At 38.9% G+C, this 22,502-nt stretch overlaps 1 protein-coding gene and 1 long non-coding RNA gene across 4 annotated transcripts in view; one reads left to right on the top strand and one right to left on the bottom strand.

Moving 5' to 3' along the window:
- LOC144638812 (uncharacterized) overlaps window positions 1-18,464 on the top strand; it is a 119,997-nt gene extending 101,533 nt beyond the window's left edge. Inside the window, exons 1-4 of one of the 3 annotated variants that reach the window (XM_078498077.1) lie at window positions 7,733-8,622; window positions 9,031-9,096; window positions 12,074-14,969; window positions 17,315-17,361. In XM_078498077.1, the coding sequence (XP_078354203.1) occupies window positions 12,085-14,969; window positions 17,315-17,324 (2,895 nt within the window). In that variant the 5' untranslated portion in view covers window positions 7,733-8,622; window positions 9,031-9,096; window positions 12,074-12,084 and the 3' untranslated portion in view covers window positions 17,325-17,361. The other 2 variants (XM_078498080.1, XM_078498079.1) reach the window with 2 other exon arrangements.
- LOC144638900 (uncharacterized) lies at window positions 674-2,520 on the bottom strand. Its single transcript, XR_013568044.1, has 3 exons — window positions 2,486-2,520; window positions 2,302-2,372; window positions 674-1,473 (listed from the first exon to the last, which is right to left on the bottom strand). It is a non-coding gene; the product is annotated as an uncharacterized LOC144638900 (long non-coding RNA).
- Window positions 18,465-22,502: the final 4,038 nt, after the last annotated feature.

A 22,502-nucleotide genomic window follows, 5' to 3' on the forward strand; every position in this document is an offset into this window, starting at 1 on the left:
ACATTTTTCCACGCCTCGCGTGTGAAAATCTTGCCCCGAGGCACTTTATTACAGTCGTCCGGGATGTAAAAACAGCTTTTCAGAAACCAACTTAACTGACCGCCATGTTTGTCATATTTCGTTTGCTCCCAGGCGGTGGCAGCGAGGGACTGGGACTCGCTGTTCTATTGTGACGTCTTAAGTCACATGTTAGTGGCTCAAGAACAGAGAACAAAAATGGCACCTTTCTTGGGGAAATAAACTACTGGTTCGTTCGAGCGAGTGCGTCCGCTTGGCGGTTGAAGGACATCATTAAGTCTGAAAACCCGTAAGTCCCACAGCATTTCTCGAAGAAATGAGAGATGTTCGGCCTTTGTTTTGTACAATAGTGCTCTTTAGCGCTCGAGAGAGAAAGTTGTTTGACAAAGGCCGGCGGAGCCAAGCGGTAATAAAGTCTAAAACACAGATCTCTTGTCGGGAACTATGTCAGCGTGAGTTTTGCAGTGTCCCCTTGGGTGCTGCCGCGACAAAGTTGCCGAGAAGTGACCTGGTTTTAGACTTTAAAAAATTCTTTATATGTTCCCCAGGGCACCTTCCCTTCGCAAAATATTTTCTGTGTCTCATTAAATATTCATCAATCAATCTATCGATTCGTGCGAACGAAAAGCTCATAAGTTTATCTTGTTTTCGCGGGATTATGTAGATGTGTGATGATGTAAGGAGTGGAGATAGAAGTGAGAGCAAGCCGGCGGCACTCAACTGAAAGCAAAACTAGTATAATGTGACAACACGAGCAAGCGTATTCAATCAACAATCAGTCTTTATTTCACTTTCACCTCGGCAAATTACAGCTAACGGTAACAGAGTAAAATAGTCTTGCCCGAAACAACAAAAACTAGATAAGTGCAAACAGACTGCAGAAAAAGCTAGCTGCAAGCAAACTGGCGTGAAAGCTTACTGCATTAAAAGCGCAATCTATAAAAGGTTGAGGCTGACTCTGATCCTAAACTTAACTTGAAACGGCTTAACTCCCTAATCCCTTGGGGTTAGTGTTAAACTTTTTTTTGTGTGTGTGTGTGTTAGGGCTAGGCTTTTGCGTTAGGGCTAAGTCTGTAACCCTAATCTGAAACTCTAATCCCGACCCTACGGCCTTGGGGTTACCTTTTGCGTTAGGGCTAGGACTGTAACCCTAAAAATTTAGCTGACTTCATCGTCTTGAGAAACAAAAGGTTTGTAAAAGAAAAGTCAAAAGACGCCGCGCAAGCAAAAACCTTGTCTTTTTGCATGTGTTATTTTTCGAAAACGAAGGAAAGACCAGCGAAATGAAATGCAGGACAATGTTTAGCACACGTAAACAAACTCACATGCGAAATTTGGAGTCGTTTTGTCCATGTTCGTTTTCGGCCAAAATCACTACCGCCCTTTTTGCACCGAGCCCTTCAGTTCTTGTTTCAAGCTTAATAGCAATCATGCTCCTGGCAACAATGCTGGAATCTGAAATGAAAGAAATAAAAAAAATAATTATTAAGGATTTCAATTATTTATTTTCTTATATATCAAGTTGTTCTACACTGACCATAGAGGATTACACAGGGAGGGGACGGTTTCTCTGTATATTTTTAGTGGTGATGTGCACACCAGACCACATTCAGCTAATTTTGTAACCCTTGTAATGTTGTTTATCCTTAAACACCTCATATTCATGCCTCGTACCAGGTTTTTTTTTCGCGCGTCCGACATTTATGAAATCTGTGTACATACTTGACAAGACACAAAACATCCCTAGCCTATCCCAGACTTGCCTTTTTAAGAACTGCATCACAATAAGTGTTTTTAGTGGAAAGCAATCTGTCAACAACATACAGTACATGTAGCCCAATGATTTTATCTACGTAAATTAGGGAATCTATTACAATTTTGGACCTTTTTTCCTCAAACCACTGATCACTTTCCTGGCAAAAATTAATGATACCCTATTCTAGACCAGTCTCTTATTTCTATGCCCATATCCAGAACTAAACTGCTTTAAACCCATACCCTTCACAGCCGCACATACAGTACCTAAACAGCTCATAATCAGATAATATATAGGAGTAACCCCAAAGGACCCAAAGGACCCCCCCCCCCCCCACCACACCTATCGCCTACCCCCTAAGTAAACAGACAACAATAATGGCGGCTTTGAAAGACACTTCTCAAACATAGCAAAGAATGCTTAGTTACCCTGGACAACACTCAACAAGGGAAAGAAATCCGTATTACCACAGTCAGCTCCCTAAATAAAGTAAATTTAGATCTAAATTTTCCTTCATAAAAGTTTACCTGCACGTCTCCAAGCTGCCAAACGTCAACACTTCTTGCAGGCGCAGTGCAACTCAACTCTAGCCCTCCAGCTGTTGGTGAAATAACAGCGAATAAAGAAAAATGATACACAATGATAAATAGTAAATCACTTTTAAGATTAAAGGATGTCAACAGGAATAAGGAACCACGCTAAATTCCTAACCCTAGAGTAAGCGATTTAACGCAAGCGCCTCCAAGATACACCTTTACGCCGTAAGCCGGAAGTAACATGAAAGCGAGGCCTAAGGGCCACCAAAATAAAGATGGCGGACGCTCTGCCAACTACAGTGGGTGCAAATGAAATCTTGCAGCAAGAAATACATCCCATAAATGCTGTGCCGCAGCACTGTGTAATAATCGGTCGGATAACAGAAAAGGCCTCACGTTTCATGCATTTCCGAAAGATGATCACCGTAGAATGCAATGGGCAGTGAAAATGAAACGATCTGACAGCAAGTTTAAGTCGAATACTTCTTTGTTTTGCTGTTCAGAACATTTTGTTGCTACGGACTACAAGCACAGTTTATCTGGGAAAAGGAAAGATCTTTTGCCATCTGCTATCCCTTCACGGTTTCAGTGGACCAAAACATCAAGTCTCGAGATAGAGAGGGCAATGCGATGCGAAAGAAGAGAATCACAGGTAACCAACGCGTACTGTGAGAGTTTGTATGAATGTACTATATAAGAGCTTGTATGGATTTGAAATAGAGTTGAGAAAAATATCTCTTATTATCATTGAAAGCTTTAATAAAACTTCAAACCTTACCTGGTGTCACTTTTTTGTCTTTAGAGTGCTTTAGAAAGCCATACGCGCGAGAAATCAACCATCACATGTTCGGCTGCATGTTCAAAGAATGAAGGACATCCAATGGAAACCAGCGAAGTAAAAAGAGAAAACGAGCATCAAAGTGAAGATTTGACCAAGGTTATTGTAGATTTAAAACGCCAGTTGGCATTGTCAAAGTTTGGTGTGGAAAGGTTTAAGCATAGTGATGATGATATTTTCTTTTATACGGGTTTCCCAAATTACAATACTCTGATGGCATTCTGGGAGTATGTTAAACCCTGTGCAGAGTCTTTAATTACTTGGAACTTCGCTCGTGGCAAAAGCGAAGAGAACATGACTGCATTTCCATATCTACATGACGTAGAAAGGGAAAGGGAAAGGGGGCGCAGCATTGAGCCAATTGACCAACTCTGGATGTTTTTAACAAGAATAAGACTAGGGTTATTTGAACGGGACTTGGCTCACCGGTATGGTGTTGCTCTAGCCACAGTTTCTGATATTTTAATTACATGGGTCAATTATTTATACATCATGCTGGGAAGCCTGCCAGTATGGGTTCCCAAGAATAAGATCAAGCAGCATCTTCCAGAGGCTTTTAAAGGGCGGTATGAAGATATCAGAGGGATTTTTGACTGCACAGAAATTAAATGTGACATGCCTAAGGACTATCAGACACACTCTGAGTTTTACTCAGACTACAAGTCCCATGACACATACAAAGGCTTTATTTGTATCTCTCCCAATTGTTGGGTGACTTTTGTCAGCCACCTGTATCCTGGTCGTATAAGTGACAGAGAAATTGTGGAAAAAAGTGATTTTTGTAGTCTTGTGGAACCTGGTGACAAATACCTTGCTGACAAAGGGTTTGATGTACACGATCTCATGGCCTTGAAGGGTGCAAGTCTATATATTCCACCCAAGAGACAATCAGTACAGGATCAATTCACAAAGGATGAATGCTTTGAGACCATGAGCATTGCAAATGTTCGGATCCATGTCGAAAGATCAATCAAACGGGTGAAAGCATGGCACATATTTGATCAAGTAATACCACTGACAATGCATGGCTGCATTAATCAGTTATGGACTGTTGCATCACTAATTGTGAATTTTCAAAATCCAATTCTTACAGTGTAATATGGACATTGAATCTATCATAAAGGTGGCCTAATACTTGTTACTTTATATGTATATGAGATAAGTTCATGTAATTGGAATGTGCAAGGACATGCATATGGCACATGCATGCATTGTACTTGTCAATGTACAGAACAAGTGAAGTATAGTATAAGTGAATTCTGTACTGTCTGCTCACTGATTTCAGTATTGCAGGTTTCTTTCTGTTAATTCATTCTAAAATGTAACTAAGTTGTGGACTTATTTAACAAGAAAAAATTCAGAGCATGATTGAAAAAGAACGAGTTCAGTTTGGGCACCATAGGTTTGGACCACAATTCCTTGTCAGGAAAAACCCGTTGCTTGAATATGTCTCCTATGCCTGAATGTGCCACAAAATCAATCCATGAGAGAACAGATAGGCCCAACTGACCCTGAAGTTGATAATAATATGCATGCTTAGTGTTGAGTGTAATTTGCCCATCTTTTAAAACCAAAAAATGGTTTGCTCCAAAAGAAGGGTGGCCAACAGTTTCAGCTATTGATAGACCCATGGAGCCTGCCTTTGGGCTAGTCTTTATCTCTACTCCTAGTCCTCCAAACTTGTCATTTGACATGGGATCAAAAACAACACGGTCTAGAGATGCCCCCAAATGAGGTAGGGATGGGTTGACACACAGGCCAACTTCTGCCACTCTCAGTCCAGTGTTCCCTTCTTTGTGCATTGTTTTGACATACATATCTGCAACTTTGCCCTCATTTTCTCTGCCATATTTAACAAAAGACAAGTTGCTGATATCAATTGGGTCACAGATTGCTTTGATAAATTCAGGTGTTGGTTCACTCTTTCTTTTCATAATTTTACCAAAATTTGAGGCTGTGATGCGATATTTTCTCTCCTCGTGCCATAGATTGTTATTTGCTTGGCCAATTGTCTTAGCATGAAGCTCCTGTGCTGCTTGAAGAGATACTTGAATCTTGCTCAAGATTGCAGGATTATTGTGAAATAAATTTAAGTCTACAGTTTCCTCAGAGCTTTTAATGGGTAGTGGTGGAAATGTGGTTAAAGGTAGGCCAGGGGAAATGTTGTTGAGGCACTGTGGCTCAACAAGTTTATTATTTTCATTCAACTGCCTTGGTTGATTGTCAGTAGATTTTCCTGAATGGTTGACTAACTGACCTTCAGCCACATGGATAGGACCATGTTCACAAACAACTTCACTACCTTGCAATAATTGATTGGTTGACTGGGACATATTTAACTGGTGAGAACTGAGCTCAAAAGAGGTGGCAGAATTTATAGTTCTAGCCAACTGAAATCCTTGAAGTTGTTTGTGGAGCACTGATCCACTTGCAACTGGCCCAATCAAGGTGTTTACAGTGGGAATGTTATTGTCTTCTGGTAGCATTACAGCAAATGGAATTTGTGGATTGACCTCTAGGAGATTATTTTTTAATTTAATCACAGCATCAGGGTCAATCTTGCTTGCCTTCACCGGTCTTGGATCAAAAAATTGGCTATGTACTCCCCTTTTTCTTTTACCTGCCCCATCAGAGGCATGCCTTGGCTTTACAACACTCGTGCTCATTACCGGGAAAAAGTTGACATCTCTTTTCCCTCCCTTGCCCCATTGTTGCGGTTTTGAGGTACAGGTTCTTGTGTCAGACTCTTTTAATTCTCCTTTCCTTGTCATGTCTTCAAGTTTCCAGATAACTGCCATAACGTGACAACAACATTCGCTTTTAGATGCCGGGCACTGACGATCACAAGATGCCGATTTAATTTTATCCGCACTGCCTCCGTGGACAATTAGTTTAATTTTATATTTGCGATCTCTCTTGTATGAAGCCCAGCAACACGCTCTCACAAAGACGTAAGTATTCTGGGATCCTTGAAAACCTGAAGGTCATGGACAAATCTCATCATCCGTAGCCCTTTGTCGTTTGAGTTTACAACGACATCAACATTGTCGTACTTTTTAATACTTTTTCCCGAGTTCTTGATGTGTTGAAACGCATCCATTGGTACGAAGTTTGGTAGCACTGAAAAATTAGTGTTGAAGACTTTATTTGCCATTTCATCTGTCGGGAACGAAACCTCTGGATGTTTGGTTGACAACAAGATTGACGAATTATCTGTCTTGTTTTCTTTATCGTTTTCTAATCGCCTTTGAACTTTTGCCTTAGTGTAGCTCTTTTCTGGGTCTGGGTCATAAAAAAATAAAAAAGAATATATAAAAATGTAACTTCAAAAGTGAGTACATTAAAAAGCAACAATAAAAATTATCGCACACACACCGGCAGTTGCCGATCTCGCCGAGTACTTACTTTTCCACTAGCTGTTTTTTATTTCCTTGCTGGTTTAGCCGTCTGCATTTTAACCAAAACTTAAGTTTATCGACAGTCCATTTTCCAATCTCACTTTCACTTTCTATAAGAGCGCCAGGGATATCTTGTGGCTTTAATTTTTCCAACTCTAAATTTATATTGGAAACTTTTTCGCCCTCCATGTTTACTCTTTCGAAGTTCGCGGGAAATTTGGTGGCCCTTAGGCCTCGCTTTCATGTTACTTCCGGCTTACGGCGTAAAGGTGTATGGCGGCAAAAATGTCCTTGCAAAGAATGCTGGGAGCTTTCACAAAGCTCGCGCGCGTCTCGCACGCGAGTTCGCGACCGGTGAAAGCGGACAGCTGTTTTCAGCCGATTTCAGTGCCGTATGTAGACCAGGAGCCATAATCGGGGACGGAGACCGTAAGCGTCCCCGATTATGGCTCCTGATGTACACCTGTTTTTTTCAAAACATCATTCGCTCAAGGTGATCACGAAAGCGGCGATAAATGAATTTTATGCCGCCTGCATGAATTTTGTCAATTCTCTTGACCAAAAAGGGCAAAAATCACTCCTTTAGGTCTTGAGTGAGTGCTCTTGAGGTTAAATATGGCAACCACTTTCAAAATCTGCCAGTCAACATGGTACAATATGCTCATCATTCCTCCTCACGTAAGTTAAAACCAAAATTGCCAAGACCCTTGTGGTCAGAAAGGTTGCATCATTTTTTGTCGTTTCCCCCACCCCAGCCCCATAGTACGCAAAAGCGCTTCACTGGCCTTAAAGGGACTGTGTCACGAATTTTAGCCAAATTAAGGCATGGGAAAATGACCTTCAAGTTGAGTGAAATATAAAAATAACCTCTTAAAACAGTTAAGGGACATTTCGATAGCACAGTAAATACAAAAGAAGGTACGGATGGCCAGAAATGACGAAGATTGAAACGGATAGTGATATGGGTTTTTGAAAAATGGTCCGGCGGAACAGTTTTCAAAGTTAATCTCGTTTGCTTGTAACTTTAAATTTTATCGCCCGGGAGACAAAGTTGGATACAATGAAGCTATGGTTTTGTCATTTAGATACATAGAAGTAATTCCTTTGCAAAGATTGATTCATAGTGAGTATTTGGCAAAACTAAATAAAATAAACTTCAATCAGCCGTGACACGGTCCCTTTAATCTAGACCAAACCTAGAAATGTTTATACCGATCGCGGAGTACGATTGGACATTGTTTTGCAAAGTCGCGCTATGCTTGAAATTAATGCAATTTACTTTTCTTTTTTGCAACAGCCCCGTGGAAATTTATTTCCGAGCCTCTTGATATCAGGGAAAGGGAAAGAGATTCAAGGAGGTATAAAAGGCATGTCCCCATCTATCTAATCGCAGACACCCCCGCCCCCTTTCCCTGCGGCGCCTTCTTCATTCCCCCGTTATTAAGAAGAACAAGGCAAAAACAAGGGGAATATTATCATAAACTGATAAAACATTGTGCCATAAACAAGATTATGTGTTGTGACTTGAATTAATGCGAAAACTGAAACACGGGGGAAAGTGAAATATGTGTGACTATAAAGTGTAGCAATGACAGATAATATAATATGCAAAAATAGCACTACGTCATCAAACTGCCCAAACTCGCCTGAATGACACAAACTCAGTGACGAGATTAAGATATGGACTCAAGGAAATTGCCCAAGTGTGTCACTGTGCTGAATTCGAAGATGTCAAATAGCCTCTCTTAACTTCCCTTAAATTTGGTACTTTTATTGTCACATTGTATTGAAAAGACTCCAGTCGAAATTGAAAGGTGATGTCATAGTTGGAAATTTAATAATCACTTGCGTCATTGTTAGTTTTGAAGGGAGTTCACATTTTTTAATTTAAAAGACGCAGGCTAACGTGGATTTGGTCATTTTGATTTGGACTTCTCATAGAGCGGTACGTACAGAAAGTTTGACCCAAGTTTTGATCCAAAGTAATTGGCGAAGTTTATTTCCGTCACAAGAAAACAGGAACCGATTTAGCGTTTGTTACTATTAGAAAAACGTATCTCGTAGGACCTTGCAAAGGTAGGTGTTTTATTATGTTCCACTGAGAGTCTGTCATTAATTTTCTCTCAGTATTGGTGGTAATTTGCATAATCGTTCCTGTTCAGTTTGTGTATTAATTCTGTCTACTAAAGCGCACAAGAGTAAAGCTCGCTATATCATATGGTTTGGTATAATTTACAGAATTTAGACCGTACAGAGACTGGGTTTAGTTTAACAGGCAATAGTACTACAATATTTGTAAAGGAAGTTTCTGAAACTGGAAATCAACAACCTCGGTGGATTAATTTTAAAGAATTCTCCATTGCTTGCCTGATCCCATAAAGTATAAATGAGGAATTTAGACTTCTCGTTTCAGTAAAATTGGTTCAAACGCTGGCCAAAGATGCCATAATTAAAACCGGTGCAATTTTTTTGGTAATCTTGCAGACAAAGTTCCCGCTGCTAACTGCCGCTGTTACTTTTGTATTCTTTCCACACGGCACAAGGGAAGTGGTGAGTACAAACTTAATTCGATTTGCTCAAAAGCAAGGGTTCATACAACTCTTGAATAAATCTGAAACATCATATAGTTGTGTGTTATTATTTACTTGAAGTTCGTCTAAATAAATAAGAATAGGAAATGTAATCAGTAATCAATAATGATGTTAGACTGCGTATACCTTCATGATAAAATGAAATTATGATTTGTAAAAATTTCACTTTCTAGAAGTAGGAGATCGGATGAATGTAATATGCGCACAGCTGTCATTTTGCAATAAAGGGAGCGCAAGACTGATTTGTTATGACCTCGTAAATTAAGCCAAATATGTTCTAAAGTTCTGACGAATAACAGAGATTTAAAACCAATTCAGATTTCGTTCCTCAATACTGTTGTATGTTAGAAAGATTCTAGTCGAAATTGAAAGATATGTAAGAAATGTCCAATACATGCGCCATCGTGATTTTGAAGGGATTGAAGATCCCTTTATGTATCTTGCTCCTTCTTAATTAATGAAAACATACTTATTGGTAAGGCACGTGTGCTGCTTTGGCTGAGCTCTGTTTGCTGGGACAAAAACAGACATTCCCATTTGGAATATTTTGGCCACAGGTGTGGCCGTTTTATTTCAAAACAATCAGTTAAAGATGACATTAGAAAAACAAACACGGAAATATCCCAGCAAAGGTGGGGGAAAACCCGCCTCACGTTCAGTAAGATATAAGACAGGGAGCGGAGGGAGGGGAAATGGAATACGCAATGTTGTGATAACGCTTCAACGAAGGTCGAACTAGTACCCAGATTGCCTCACTTTCATGTTAGAAGCAATGATGTAATCCCTCACCGAAAGCTGGGAACTAATGCATCACAAGCTACATAAAAACTGATTTATTTTTCCTGCGTGAAATAAATATCCTGTTTAGGAAACACTGTCAGCGGTAGTTTTCCACACGATATACATTTCACAGTGAATAAAGGTCACAATTCTAGTTTATATGGTTACCTCGTATATAAAGCCTATAATGGACTCACGCAAGACTGAAAAGGTGGCAACAATCACTAAACCTGCGGTAGCATATGTTATTTTATTTGTTGCTGTTGTTGAAAGAGACAATTTTACTTAAATAATAAGACAATATAAATGGCACTCCTTTTTCATGATTAAAGTCGAACAATTATTGAGGCTGAGAACGTGACAGTCCTGATTTCACTTTCTGACGATTTTATGTTTTGAAAGTAGAAGAACCGGAAAAGAATTTTTTTCGTGTTGTTTCGCCGTGAAATTCCAGAGTCCTCAAGATGAAAAGATAATGTTGTATGATATAAACTAATGCTTCTCTGAGAAGACCTGTTGGTCCAGTGATCATATTTTCCAATATCAACGACACTAGACATAAGAAAGGTTCGAAAGTTGATACAGTGGAACCCCGATATAACGATATGCCAAGGGAGCAGTAAAATTATATCGTTATATCGAGGAATCGTTATATCGAAACTCCCGATATAACGATATGGCCGTAAAATAACCAAAAATATCGTTATATCGGGGTAAATCTAGTCAAAGATACTGAAACAAAAAGAACTTTTCAATGACAAGGAGGATAAAGTTGATAAAGAGGCTTAGAACACAGTATCATTTTCGTATATAATCGTAGAAAGCTGTGACAGAAACGTTAGAGATTACTCGATTACTGTAAGGTTATTGTGTTAAATTAGTTGTTCTGCTTAAATTGAGACTGAGTACTGATAATATCGTTATATCGGGAAAGATTTTATGTTCGGTCCGCTAAATTCTCATCGTTATATCGGGAATATCGTTATATCGAAGATCGTTATATCGGGGTTCTGTTCCATGCATTTTACTGTAACTTTTGCCGGGACATGGAATATTCATCGTTATATCGGGAATATCGTTACATCGAGGATCGTTATATGGTTGTTCCACTGTAACATACTGAGTCATAATTACATCGTTAAGACATGCGCAGACGGAACAGAAATTGTGTTTCGTGACTTGAATTATTGATGGGTATGACTGACAGCAACGTACCAAGTGAGACAAAAATTGCTGTTTTGCTGACGGAGATTTATTTAAAGTTTTATTTACGATTTTGCCTTTTTATAAAGCAACATGTACAGTATGTTTTATAACACGTGTTTAATCAGGGGTGGCTGGAAAAAGTTGTCTTTCTTATTTACAGAATTAATTAAAAAAAAAAAAACAGAAGTATTACACGTATATGAAAACATACTTGCACAACTCAAGAGCATAACTGACCAGATTTCAATCACACTTATGTGCGGCCAGTAAACTTGGTGTAAATGAAAGAAAAATGATATGTTTGTCTTTAGTACGAAAGTCTTGGTAAAGTAGCGTTCGAAGGTTTGTCTTTTAGTTTGACTTTACTAGAAATAATCTCTTCGACTGAAGAGAAACAGTGCAAAAGGTTGTGGCCATCGTCCAAAGTTAAATTTATCTCTAGACAATAACATCATAATTTCGTCATTTGGGAATTATATTTTTCAGTCGGAAATTATATCATTTCTTATGAAAAGACTCTTTACAACATTGCTGTAAATATCTAAAATGTTGCGTAAATAATAGAGAAGACAGCAGCCTGGTTTTCACTGGCAATAGATAGAGTCGGACTCGGACTCAGAGTTGTAAAAAGAGCAGAGTGAAAATTAAATCAAGTAAAAATCAAACCGACGGAGCCGTAAGCAGAGTTTCCGATTTCGTTTATGACTCCCACCCTTATAATCCAGGGAAAACTAAAACTGTCGAAGTCGCCGGCAAAAAGGAAGCATTCAGAGAACCCGAGAGCAAACATTTTGATGGGTTTGTTTTTCGCTTCTGTCAGCGACTCACTGCCATAACTATGATCATTCAAATATAGTGCACTTATCCAGCAACGGTAAAGAATGGCTTATTACAAAAATTAACAGACAATTTGAACTTAAATTAACTTCATTCCCTTCTTATTCTGACAGAAGTGCTTGTCATGAACAACATGGATGAAATTACACACACCATCTATATCGGCCTCCTTGTTGCCAAGTTCCTTATTATCACCTGTCGAGCTCCAAAAGCCATCGAGTTATGCACAGAATGTTTGTTCATCCTCGACAACACACCTCTCATAAAAGAAAAAAAGAAATTTACATTGCTTTACCAGGAGCTGCATTTGCAAATGTTATCGGCGTACGGGCTTATCTATGATTACACAAATGCAATAAAATACGCTACAAAAGCCCTCCCAATTATCCGCGAATGCGGCCCCAGGCTAAAAGAATGTACGGTAATCCAAATAATAGCGAAATTGTATTCTCGTCAAAGTAAGTACGAAGAAGCAATAGAACACTATGAGAAAGCACTACTAATCAGTACAGAGATTGGTGACAAAAATGGAGAAGCGTTTTGTTACGGAAGCCTTGGAGAGGTGTATCAGTTAGTTGGAGATTATGAGAAGGCGAAAGAACATCACGTCAAAGCACTTGCGATCAGAAAAGAAATTGGTGACAGAAATGGGGAAGCCTTCTGTTACGGAAATTTTGGAATAGTGTTTCAATGTGTTGGCGAATATGACAAGGCAAGAGAATATCACGAGAGAGCACTTGCGATAAAAAAAGAAATTGGTGACAGAGATGGTGAAGCTACTGAATACGGAAACCTTGGAACTATGTTTGAATTTGTTGGAGAATATCAGAAGGCGAAAGAATATTACGAGAAAGCACTTACAATTAAAAAGGAAATGGGGGACAGGAATGGAGAGGCCTGTTGTTATGTTCACCTTGGAACTGTGTCTCGATCTTTTGGTGAATATGAGAAAGCGAAAGAGTATCTTGAGGTAGCACTTGCGATCAAAAAAGAAATCGGCGACAGAGATGGAGAAGCCTCCTGTTACGGATACCTTGGACACTTGTTTCAATCTGTTGGTGAGCATGTCAAGGCCAAAGTATACTACGAGAAAGAAGGTGCGATCAGAAGAGAAATTGGCGACCGAAAGGGGGAAGCAACTGTTTGTGGGAACCTCGGGAATGCGTTCCTCGCTCTTGGTAAATATGACAAGGCTAATGAATACCTTCAGAAAGCACTTGCTCTCAGTAAAGAAATTGGTGACAAACACACAAAAGCCATTGTGTACTGTACTCTTGGAATTCTGTTTCGAGCAATTGGTGACTACGAGAAAGCTAGAGAGCATCTAGAGAAGGCACTTTCGATCACTGAAATGATTGGAGACAAAAACAGCCAGGTCTCAATTTACGGAAATCTTGGAACTGTTTTTGAATACCTTGGTGATTATGTCCAGGCGGAAGAATATTATAAAAGGGCGCTTGCAATAAGCGAAGAGATCGGAGACGTTCAGAAACAATATTCATCGCTTACCAACCTTGGATGGCTTATGCTTCAAGCAGGAAAGACACAGGAAGCTTTGTCGTATCTCTTTCCAAGTATTCAGAAGTGCGAAGACTTGCGGGCCTCTCTACGAGACAACGATCATTTTAAGATATCTTTTTCTCACGAACATGCTTGTCCCTATCGGGTACTCAGTGAATTTTTCTGTTCTACTGGAAATGCTAATAAAGCTCTGTACGTTTCAGAGCTTCGTCGGGCCAGAGCACTGGCAGATTTAATGTCAGCTCAGTACTCCGTGGAGAATCAAATATCAGCTAATCCTCAATCATGGGTTGGCATTGAAAGTGTGCTTGACAAAGAGCTAAGTTGTACTTGCCTATACTTCTCTTATTTTGATAACAGCATATTTTTGTGGATCCTTAAAGCAAAAAGGGTCGTACAATTTAAACAAGTGAATGGAGAAGAAATAATTGTTCACGAAGGATTTATCGAAAACTTGGACGAGTTTTTTGCTAACAAACGCTTCAGAAGTTTTGGAATTTTACCCGACGAACATTGCGAAGACCGATCTTTGAACGACATTCAACGGAAACCTTGTGAGGAAGATATCCGTGAACCGTCACGAATTGGAAATGATGGTAAAGATAACCAAGATAGCCTCAAACGGAATCTTTCTCTGTGTCACAAATTGATCATCGCTCCTGTGTCAGACTTAATTGAGGGTCCAGAAATCATCATTGTTCCTGAACGGTCTTTATACAACATTCCATTTGCAGCGTTAACTGATGAAAGTGGAAAATGCTTATCAGAAACTTTCAGGATCCGCGTCGTTCCTTCTTTGACGACTCTCAAGCTCATTCAGGACAGCCCAGCAGACTATCACAGTCAGACTGATGCACTGATAGTTGGAAACCCTGATGTTGGTAGGGTGCGCTACAAGGGACGTCTCAAATTCATTTCGCGACTGCCTTGTGCAGAAAGCGAAGCAAACATGGTAGGAGAAAAGCTTGGTGTCAAGCCTTTGCTAGGAAAGCAAGCAACTAAGCAAGCAGTACTTCAAGTGATCAATTCAGTGAGTCTGATACATTTTGCTGCACACGGTGATGCAGAAAGAGGAGAAATTGCCCTTGCTCCGGCTCTTCGTACTCCTAACAGGATCCCACGAGATGAAGACTTCTTGTTGACAATGTCTGACATTTCAAAAGTTCAACTACGTGCTAAACTGGTAGTACTAAGCTGTTGTCACAGTGGACGTGGACAGATTAGAGCCGAGGGAGTTGTTGGAATCGCTCGAGCATTCTTGGGATCTGGTGCACGCTCAGTGTTAGTGGCACTGTGGGCCCTGGAAGACAGTGCGACAGAGCAGTTCATGAATCGTTTCTACGAGCACCTTGTTGGTAGGGATAGCGCCAGCGAATCTCTTCACGAGGCCATGAAGTGGATGAGATGTAACGGCTATTCTGAAGTGAGACAGTGGGCACCTTTTATGCTGATGGGTGATAACGTTACCTTTGATTTTGGAAAAACAAAGTAAGTTTCAAAAAAGAAAAGAACAAATTTTTTTTCTGACAAGTAACAACCTTTTATTTCTTGTTTAGAGTTTCTACTTATATAGTAGAGCCTGAAAGTCTTAATTTAACAACAGATTTATTAAGTTATTAACACAGGTTTCACTTTTTTCATGAGAGATAAAATTTCTATTCAGCACTTTAATTGATGGGTCTTAAGAAGGACTTTAAATAAAAACCGCGCTTGCACTGGCAGAAAATTGAAAAATCAAATTCCTTCATTATTTTGCTCATTAATAGCTTTTAGGTAGATAAGAAACCTGATGTATTTTGTTCCCCCCAGAAGTCTTCTAATTTCGAGAAAAAAAACCAAAGTCAGTTTTCGTGATCGGAGCCTCAAAGTGACACAATTTTCAACCCGAAATTCGCTATCGTTAACTCTCGTCGCGTTCACAAACAAAGCCACATTGAAAACTTTGGATGCTTTCTATCAACAGAGAAACTCTTTTCCATTCGCTAAAATATAATTTCAGGGCTTAAGCAAAACTCTTCGAACTGAAATAATTAAAAAGGTGGGGAATACTTTTCACGATACTAGAAAGTCGAATTAAACGGCAGTTTTCAACGGAATTATTTATTATGTGGTATAACTCCAAATTTCCTCAATTGTCGTTTAAACACACATGTAAATGTTTATCTAAGACATACCTGAGAATTTGCTTGGGTTGTTGAAGGCAGCATATTTATCAATGCATCGTAGTCCCACAAAATGTTGTGATATCGATCAAAATAGCCTAACTTACAGCTAAACATTTCTTGGCTCCAAAATGCAACAAAGCAACTGTTAAGCGCGAAATTCCTTTTGCATCTTCATCCTTAGCAATTGTCCTTTATCGTGGTTCTTTTCTCTTGACGAAAGTGTGTACAGAACGCCAGAACGCTCAATTTGCTTCCTCAAACTGCGTTGTCGGTGCTGGAGAATTGTTTTGCGTTATTTTAACTCCGTGACATTCTCGACCCCAGAGCTCTTACTGCGCAGACTCACTTACGTCACAATATCGTGTTTCATGTCACGTGTATTATGTCACGTAAGTCACAAATCTAATCTTGTAGCAAATAAGGATGGGCCGATACTGGTTTTTCAAAACGATACGATATCGATACGATATTTGCCTTTTTTCTCGATATCGATCTCGATATCGATATTATGACGTCATTTCCGTGCTGATGTCATTGGTTTGTCACGTGACCATACAAAGGACAGATCTGGCATTATAAATGTTAGCCAAGAATGCTGATTTTGGTCTTTTTGTTTCACTGTTGCATCAGCAATGTGTGGACATAAAGTCAAGGCAAGAAAAATGCAATTATTGACAAGAACATCAATATTTCTTTGAGCAAAATTGTATTTTTCAACCGGAGGTGCTGACCAGAAGACCGCAGGCTCAGGTCACGTGTGCAGTATCGAAAGCGTATCGAAAGTGCGATATTTTTCGAAAGTATCGATACTTTTCAAAAATGTCAAAATATCGATGTATCGAATATTTGGTATCGAGTATCGGCCCATCCTTAGTAGCAAAATGGAAGAGGTTTTGCGATCAAAATGGACCTTAATTGACCCAGGTTGGCTTTTTTATCTCACTCTTTCGTTGAAAAGGGAATTTTGCAATGGAACATTCGGCAAGAAGAAGGAAAGACGAGCATTTGGGGTTAAAACATTCATTATCGTGGCGTTTGGCAATTAGAAGTATTTACACAGTTTACGGTCATGCTGTGAAAATTTGCCGAAGTTTGATGCCCTCTAAGTGAGAATCTTTCCAATAACCCGAGCCAATTCTCAGGTATGTTTAATAAGAATATCTGTATGCATGTTTGAGCGAGAATTGAAAAAATTTAATGTTATACCACATGCTAAATACTGCCGTTGAAAATTACTATTTCATTCAAATTTTTGTTATCGTAAAAAAGCATTCCTCGTCAGTTCATTTTTTTCAGTTGGAAGAGTTGCGATAAATCCTTGAAATTATATTCCAGCGAAAGAAAAAGAGTTTTTATGTAGATAGAAAGTGACCAAATTTCTCTGCGCGGTTTTGTAAGCGAACGCGAGGAGTCTTCATAATAGCTAATTTCGGGTTTAAAAGTTAGGAAATTTGTGACTTCGTCCACCGAAATGGATTTTCTTTGTTTTCTCAAAATTAGAAGACCTCTAGGGGAAACAAACTACATCAGGTTTCTTATCTACCTTAAAGCTAATAATGAGCAAAAAACGAAGAAAAATCGATTATCCAATTTCTGCCAAGAAATCAAATTCTTGCTCGGTCGTTCGTAAAAGTCACTCTTAAATCCTTTTTTGCTTTCCGTCTAAAGGTCTCCTTAGTGGATGAGATACAGTAGAATCCCGATTTCTCTAGCCTGCGTAGCTGGTGGTTTTGTTGGGGTTAATGCGCGCACGAGCAAGCGGCGAAACCGCAAGGGGTCTCTTACGGCTTTGCCGCTTGCTCGCGCGCGCGTTAATCCCAACAAAATCGCCAGCTACGCAAGCTACGATTTCTCGAGCCTTTAAGACAAATAAAGTTGAGTTGAGTGCAGTTAAGTTGTTATCTGAAAACTGGTTCTTGAATGCGAGATTTGACGATTTCGACGAAGGAAGGGTAATTAACGACTTTTGGTTCGAGATATCGGGAGGTTGAAAAATCGAAGGTCTAAGTATACCAAAAATATGTTCATTTATGGAAATTTATTGGATCCCAGATATTTAAGGGTTTAGTTGAACTAGCCAAGAGATTTTGTGATAGCATAATTTTTAATGCCTGTATGTATGTATGTATGTATGTATGTATTTGTATGTATGTATGTATGTATGTATGTATGTATGTATGTATGTATGTATGTATGTATGTATGTATGTATGTATGTATGTATGTATGTATGTATGTATGTATGTATGTATGTATGTATGTATGTATGTATGTATGTATGTATGTATGTATGTATGTATGTATGTATGTATGTATGTATGTATGTATGTTTATTTATTATTCATTTCTATTTTGTTTTCTCTTTTAGGTAACTTGATCAGTGCTGCATCAAGTGAAGACTTCAACACGAAACCGATTTGACCCAACTGTTTGATGTAAACACTATAATTATAACTTGACGATTGAATTTGCTCCATTATTTGCCTAAATTAAATTAAAATGATAAAAATATTTTTTAAAGTTTTGTCAAATACGTAGTAAACGTATAAACATGATAATAGTGGAGTGCTCCTTTCGTGGTCATCCCCCTGATACTTAGCGGACACGGCCTACGGCCTTTTCAGGCGATTTCGCTGGATAATTGTTGAAACATTTTTTCTAAAGCACCCTTAAATGCACATCTGCTCTAGTAAAGCTGTGCGCATGACGAGATGGTCCCGCGGGAAACCCGTTTTTCTTAAAGGGGCTACGTCACGGGGATTTCGCAGAATTTTGGTCTAAACTGTTCTGAAATTAGTGGTAGGCAACTAAACCCAAAGAAAAAAATTATCTTTATTTTTTTGGGTTGGGTTTTTTTGGGGGCCGGCCGGGGAAAATAAAAAACATTATCTTTGAACATTTTAAGGGACGATATAACCTTTACATGTTTGCGAATAGAAAACAATCTACGATAATAAGTATCAATTTTTTGAAGACGCGCCGAAACAACTTGAAAAGTTAAGCCTTAATTTTTTTGAAATTGCAATCCATTTCTATCTGAGCCATCCGCGGCCAAAAACGCTTGTTGACAGTTTCAGTTTACTTATAGAGCAATTTGTAATAAAAAATGGACCATTATTTTTAGGTTTCCTACGACACAAATAAAAAATCTTGGCTGTTCAAAAATCTGGTAAAATCCGTGACAAAGCCCCTTTAACTGTTTAAGATTTCTCGATGTAGTTTACTCGGTTTAGCTACAAACTGAGGCTATTAACATTGATTAAAGCATACGACACACGAGAGAAAGCGTGTGTACAATAACAAACGGAGATACTTGACCTTCCTAAACTGTAATAGATTTCAAAGCGTTAATTTATCTCTTACAATATTAGCATTAACTAGCAATATAACTACATGTAGCTAACTCCTTGCGATCAAATAAGGTTCTGTTACTTGTACCACCCATCCAGAACTAAGTACCGCTCTACGCTCAGCGATCGTGCATTCCAGTCAGCTGCAACAATGGAATGGAATAAACTGCCAGCTGTTATTCGCAATATAAAGACACTTGACGATTTTAAAACTGCCGTTAAAACTCATCTTTTTAATTTAGCTTTTAAATCGTTCTTCATTCAGTTTTAATCCGATTAGTTTTTAAATAGCATAGTGTACATAGTTTTCAAAGAGTGTAAATAGTTTTCTTAAGTTAGTTTTTATTTCAATTCTTATTTGTGTAACTCATTGTAAAGCGCAACTGAATATTTATATAGAAGTTCGCGTTATATAAATCTTAATTATTATTATTTTTGCTCATGTGTGTATTAAAGCAATTGACTACTTAAAAGTTTAAAATAAATATCACAAATATAACAAGAAATAGAAGTGTTCTCGAATAACTAGTTAGCTTTTCTCTTTTAAGTTGGGAGCTTCTGTAATCCTTTAAAAAACCAGGGCCATTTTAAAGCGAAGTTAAACCTGACTGGGGAGGGGAGGGGGCTTGAGCGAGTGCCCCATCTTACTACAACCTCTTCTTTTTTCCTTGATTCTTGACACTTACAAACAATAGACTCGTGGCCACACCTTCTATTAACACATGCAAAAATGCCCGGCCATTCCCCCTTTTCGCAAAAATTTTTAACCATGAATATTAAAAACAAAAGACTTTGGTTAATGAGCTACACAGCGCCCAAACTGCCCATTTTTAAGCTGAGGCTTTAATATTAACGCAAATATTAGACAATCTAAAACAGATGTGACTTTGACACTTGCACACAAAAGACACGTGGTCGCGCCCTTTCTAGCACGCAACTGATTTTTGGAAAATCCCCATTTTACCAGAAATTTCAAGCCATGAATATTTAAATAATAGGAATTGGATAATGAACTATCGAAAAGCAGCAAATATTAGCCGATCTAAAAGAGGTGTGACTTTGACACTTGCACACAAAGACACGTAGTCACAACCCTTCTTGTGCGCAACCGTCAAAGTCACACCATTTCTACACCTACAAGATTGGCCAGCTTAGTTTTCACTCAAGCCTAAATAATTTTTCCAAAAGGGGGATTTGCCGGAAAAATGTGTATGCGTTAGAGAGGGTGTGAACGCCTGTTAGCTCCTGTTAATTGAGTAAAAGTGTCAAGTTCACACCTATTCTAGATCGGGTGAAATTTGCGTCCGAATATTTCAGTATTTAAACGATAGGACTCTACCTCCAATAAGGTCAGTTGTCGTGGAAGTCTCCTGTTGTTCTCTAATTGGCATAATTCAAATGCCGATATTAGCCGAATCAGACTCTGACAGTTGCACACAATAGACTCGTGGTCGCACCCCTTTCAGCGCGCAAATAATTATTTGAGAAATCCCCATTTTAGTTCAAATTATGAAGCCATGAGTAGCGTCCAAAATTTAGCGCCAAATTAATTTGGAGGCCGAAGTAAGAAACGTCGAGCAATCGCTCCATGAATAAATAAATGTAAAAAAAATTCCGCAGCGCACATAGTCAATCAATTTTAACCCGCCTCAACCCCGAAGTGTATGTGCATTCCCCTCCCCCTACCCCCCAAAGCAACCCATGACCGCGTGAAATACTGGCGCCGAAGCAAACAGGGAAAGAAAGATGGCGGACATTTTGAAAACTTCCAACCATTTATCAGTGATTTATCGACTGTGGAATACAGTTTGGATGTCTTATATAGTCCTTTGGTGAGTTTTAAACGCCTGGAACGTTTATTTTGGAGAAAACGGCTTGCAAGGCGCTCTGTTTTGGAAGCTCAACTTGGTGTAATGGCATGAAGCTTATGGCGCCAACCTTCAAGCTTTTATGGTGAGTAAACAGCGTTTAATACCTTAGAGAGTTTAAGGGCACTAAAGAAATGATTCTTGGGAACTTAATTTATGTGGCAAGATTTCCGCACAGCCCCCTACATTTATTATGCATACAGTTCTTTGTTTATTGAAAACAATAGCCGGAACAATAGACAGCCAGTTCTTTGTTTAAGTCTTCTCTTTGTTTTACTAACTTTCCATTTTTTTTCTAAGTCCAAAATTAAAAAAAATTAAGCGATTTTTTGCCGATATCGCTTCAAAAACAGGTAAAATAATTTTAGACTTAGAAAAAATAAGCGAAATTTTTGAATTTTTGCGTTAAAACCAAGGAAAATCGAAAACAAATGATAAATTTTGCGCAATTTAATCTTGTTTTAAAATTAAAGACGAGCTTATAAATTGTACAAAAAGCACGATTTAAGCCTTAGGGTTAGCTTTACAATGTTTTTAGGGACAGCGAGTATTGTAAATCTGAAAACGATAATATCGAGCGGAGTACATTCATTGCTTTATTAACTGTCGCGTCGTTTTTACCTCGTGTTTTCCCTTGAATTCTTCTTGTCTAAATACAGTCCTCCTACTTCGCCTCCATTTGGGGTTGCGGCGTATTTTGTCGCTCTCCTCTAAGAAATGGCAGAGAAATCGCGAACAATATCAGCCACAGCATAAAGTTCGTCTTATTCTGGTCGTTTTTCCTCCGTACATCGTGTATACATGTTACATAGATGTCGCGAGCAGGTCGTTTCCCTGAACCACTGTTACATGTACTGTTTGCTACGCTCGTTCATGATCCGCAGCACTTGAAAAGCACGTTCAAAGTCAACAACGAAATCACCTCTGGACCAGGACAAGGAAAAGAATTCGAAGATGTAAGCAACTTAACTGGTAAAAGGACTTCGATAAGACATTACAGGGACGAGGGCTTCGAAGCAAACGCCGTTGAATAAACAAGCGAAACTGGGACGTTCTCTTTTATTCACCAGGGATGTAGTAATCGACAAATACAATGGATGTTTTCGTGCAATGAGAAATATGCTTTCAAAACGGTGAATAGAAAGATTGTAATGTAAATTTTCCTTTGTTTTCATGTCTTAGGAAGAAATAAAATTTATTTTTCAAGGGGCAATTAACAAGTGAACCTCGTAGCGTGGTGGTATAGGTGCTGGACTTGTAATCCAGTGGTAAGCAATGGGTAAAGGGTTCGAGGCCCGGCGTGGAAAAAAAGAAAAAAAGGAAAAAAAAAGATGAGGGAAGCCTGGGTATAGAAACGTGGCGGGGAAGGGACGGATAAGGAAGGAAGAACGGGGCAGGGGAAGGGAGGAAAAGAGAAAAGGAACGCGCGAGATGAAATCCTCTTTTATTTGCGTAGTAAGTAGGAATTATCAATGTATATATTCAAAACCTTAGGGAGTTGGCCATTGTCTAAAAGACAATAGAGCGCATACATAATTAATTATTCTGCATGCATAATAAATGTAGGAGGCTGTGCGGAAATTTTTCCCATTTCTTTAGTGCACTTAAACTCTATAAGGTATATGAACGATGTTTACTC

The sequence above is a fragment of the Oculina patagonica genome, chromosome 14 (assembly GCF_052425735.1).
Source record: "Oculina patagonica isolate OP01 chromosome 14, crgOcupat, whole genome shotgun sequence".
NCBI lineage: Eukaryota > Metazoa > Cnidaria > Anthozoa > Scleractinia > Oculinidae > Oculina > Oculina patagonica.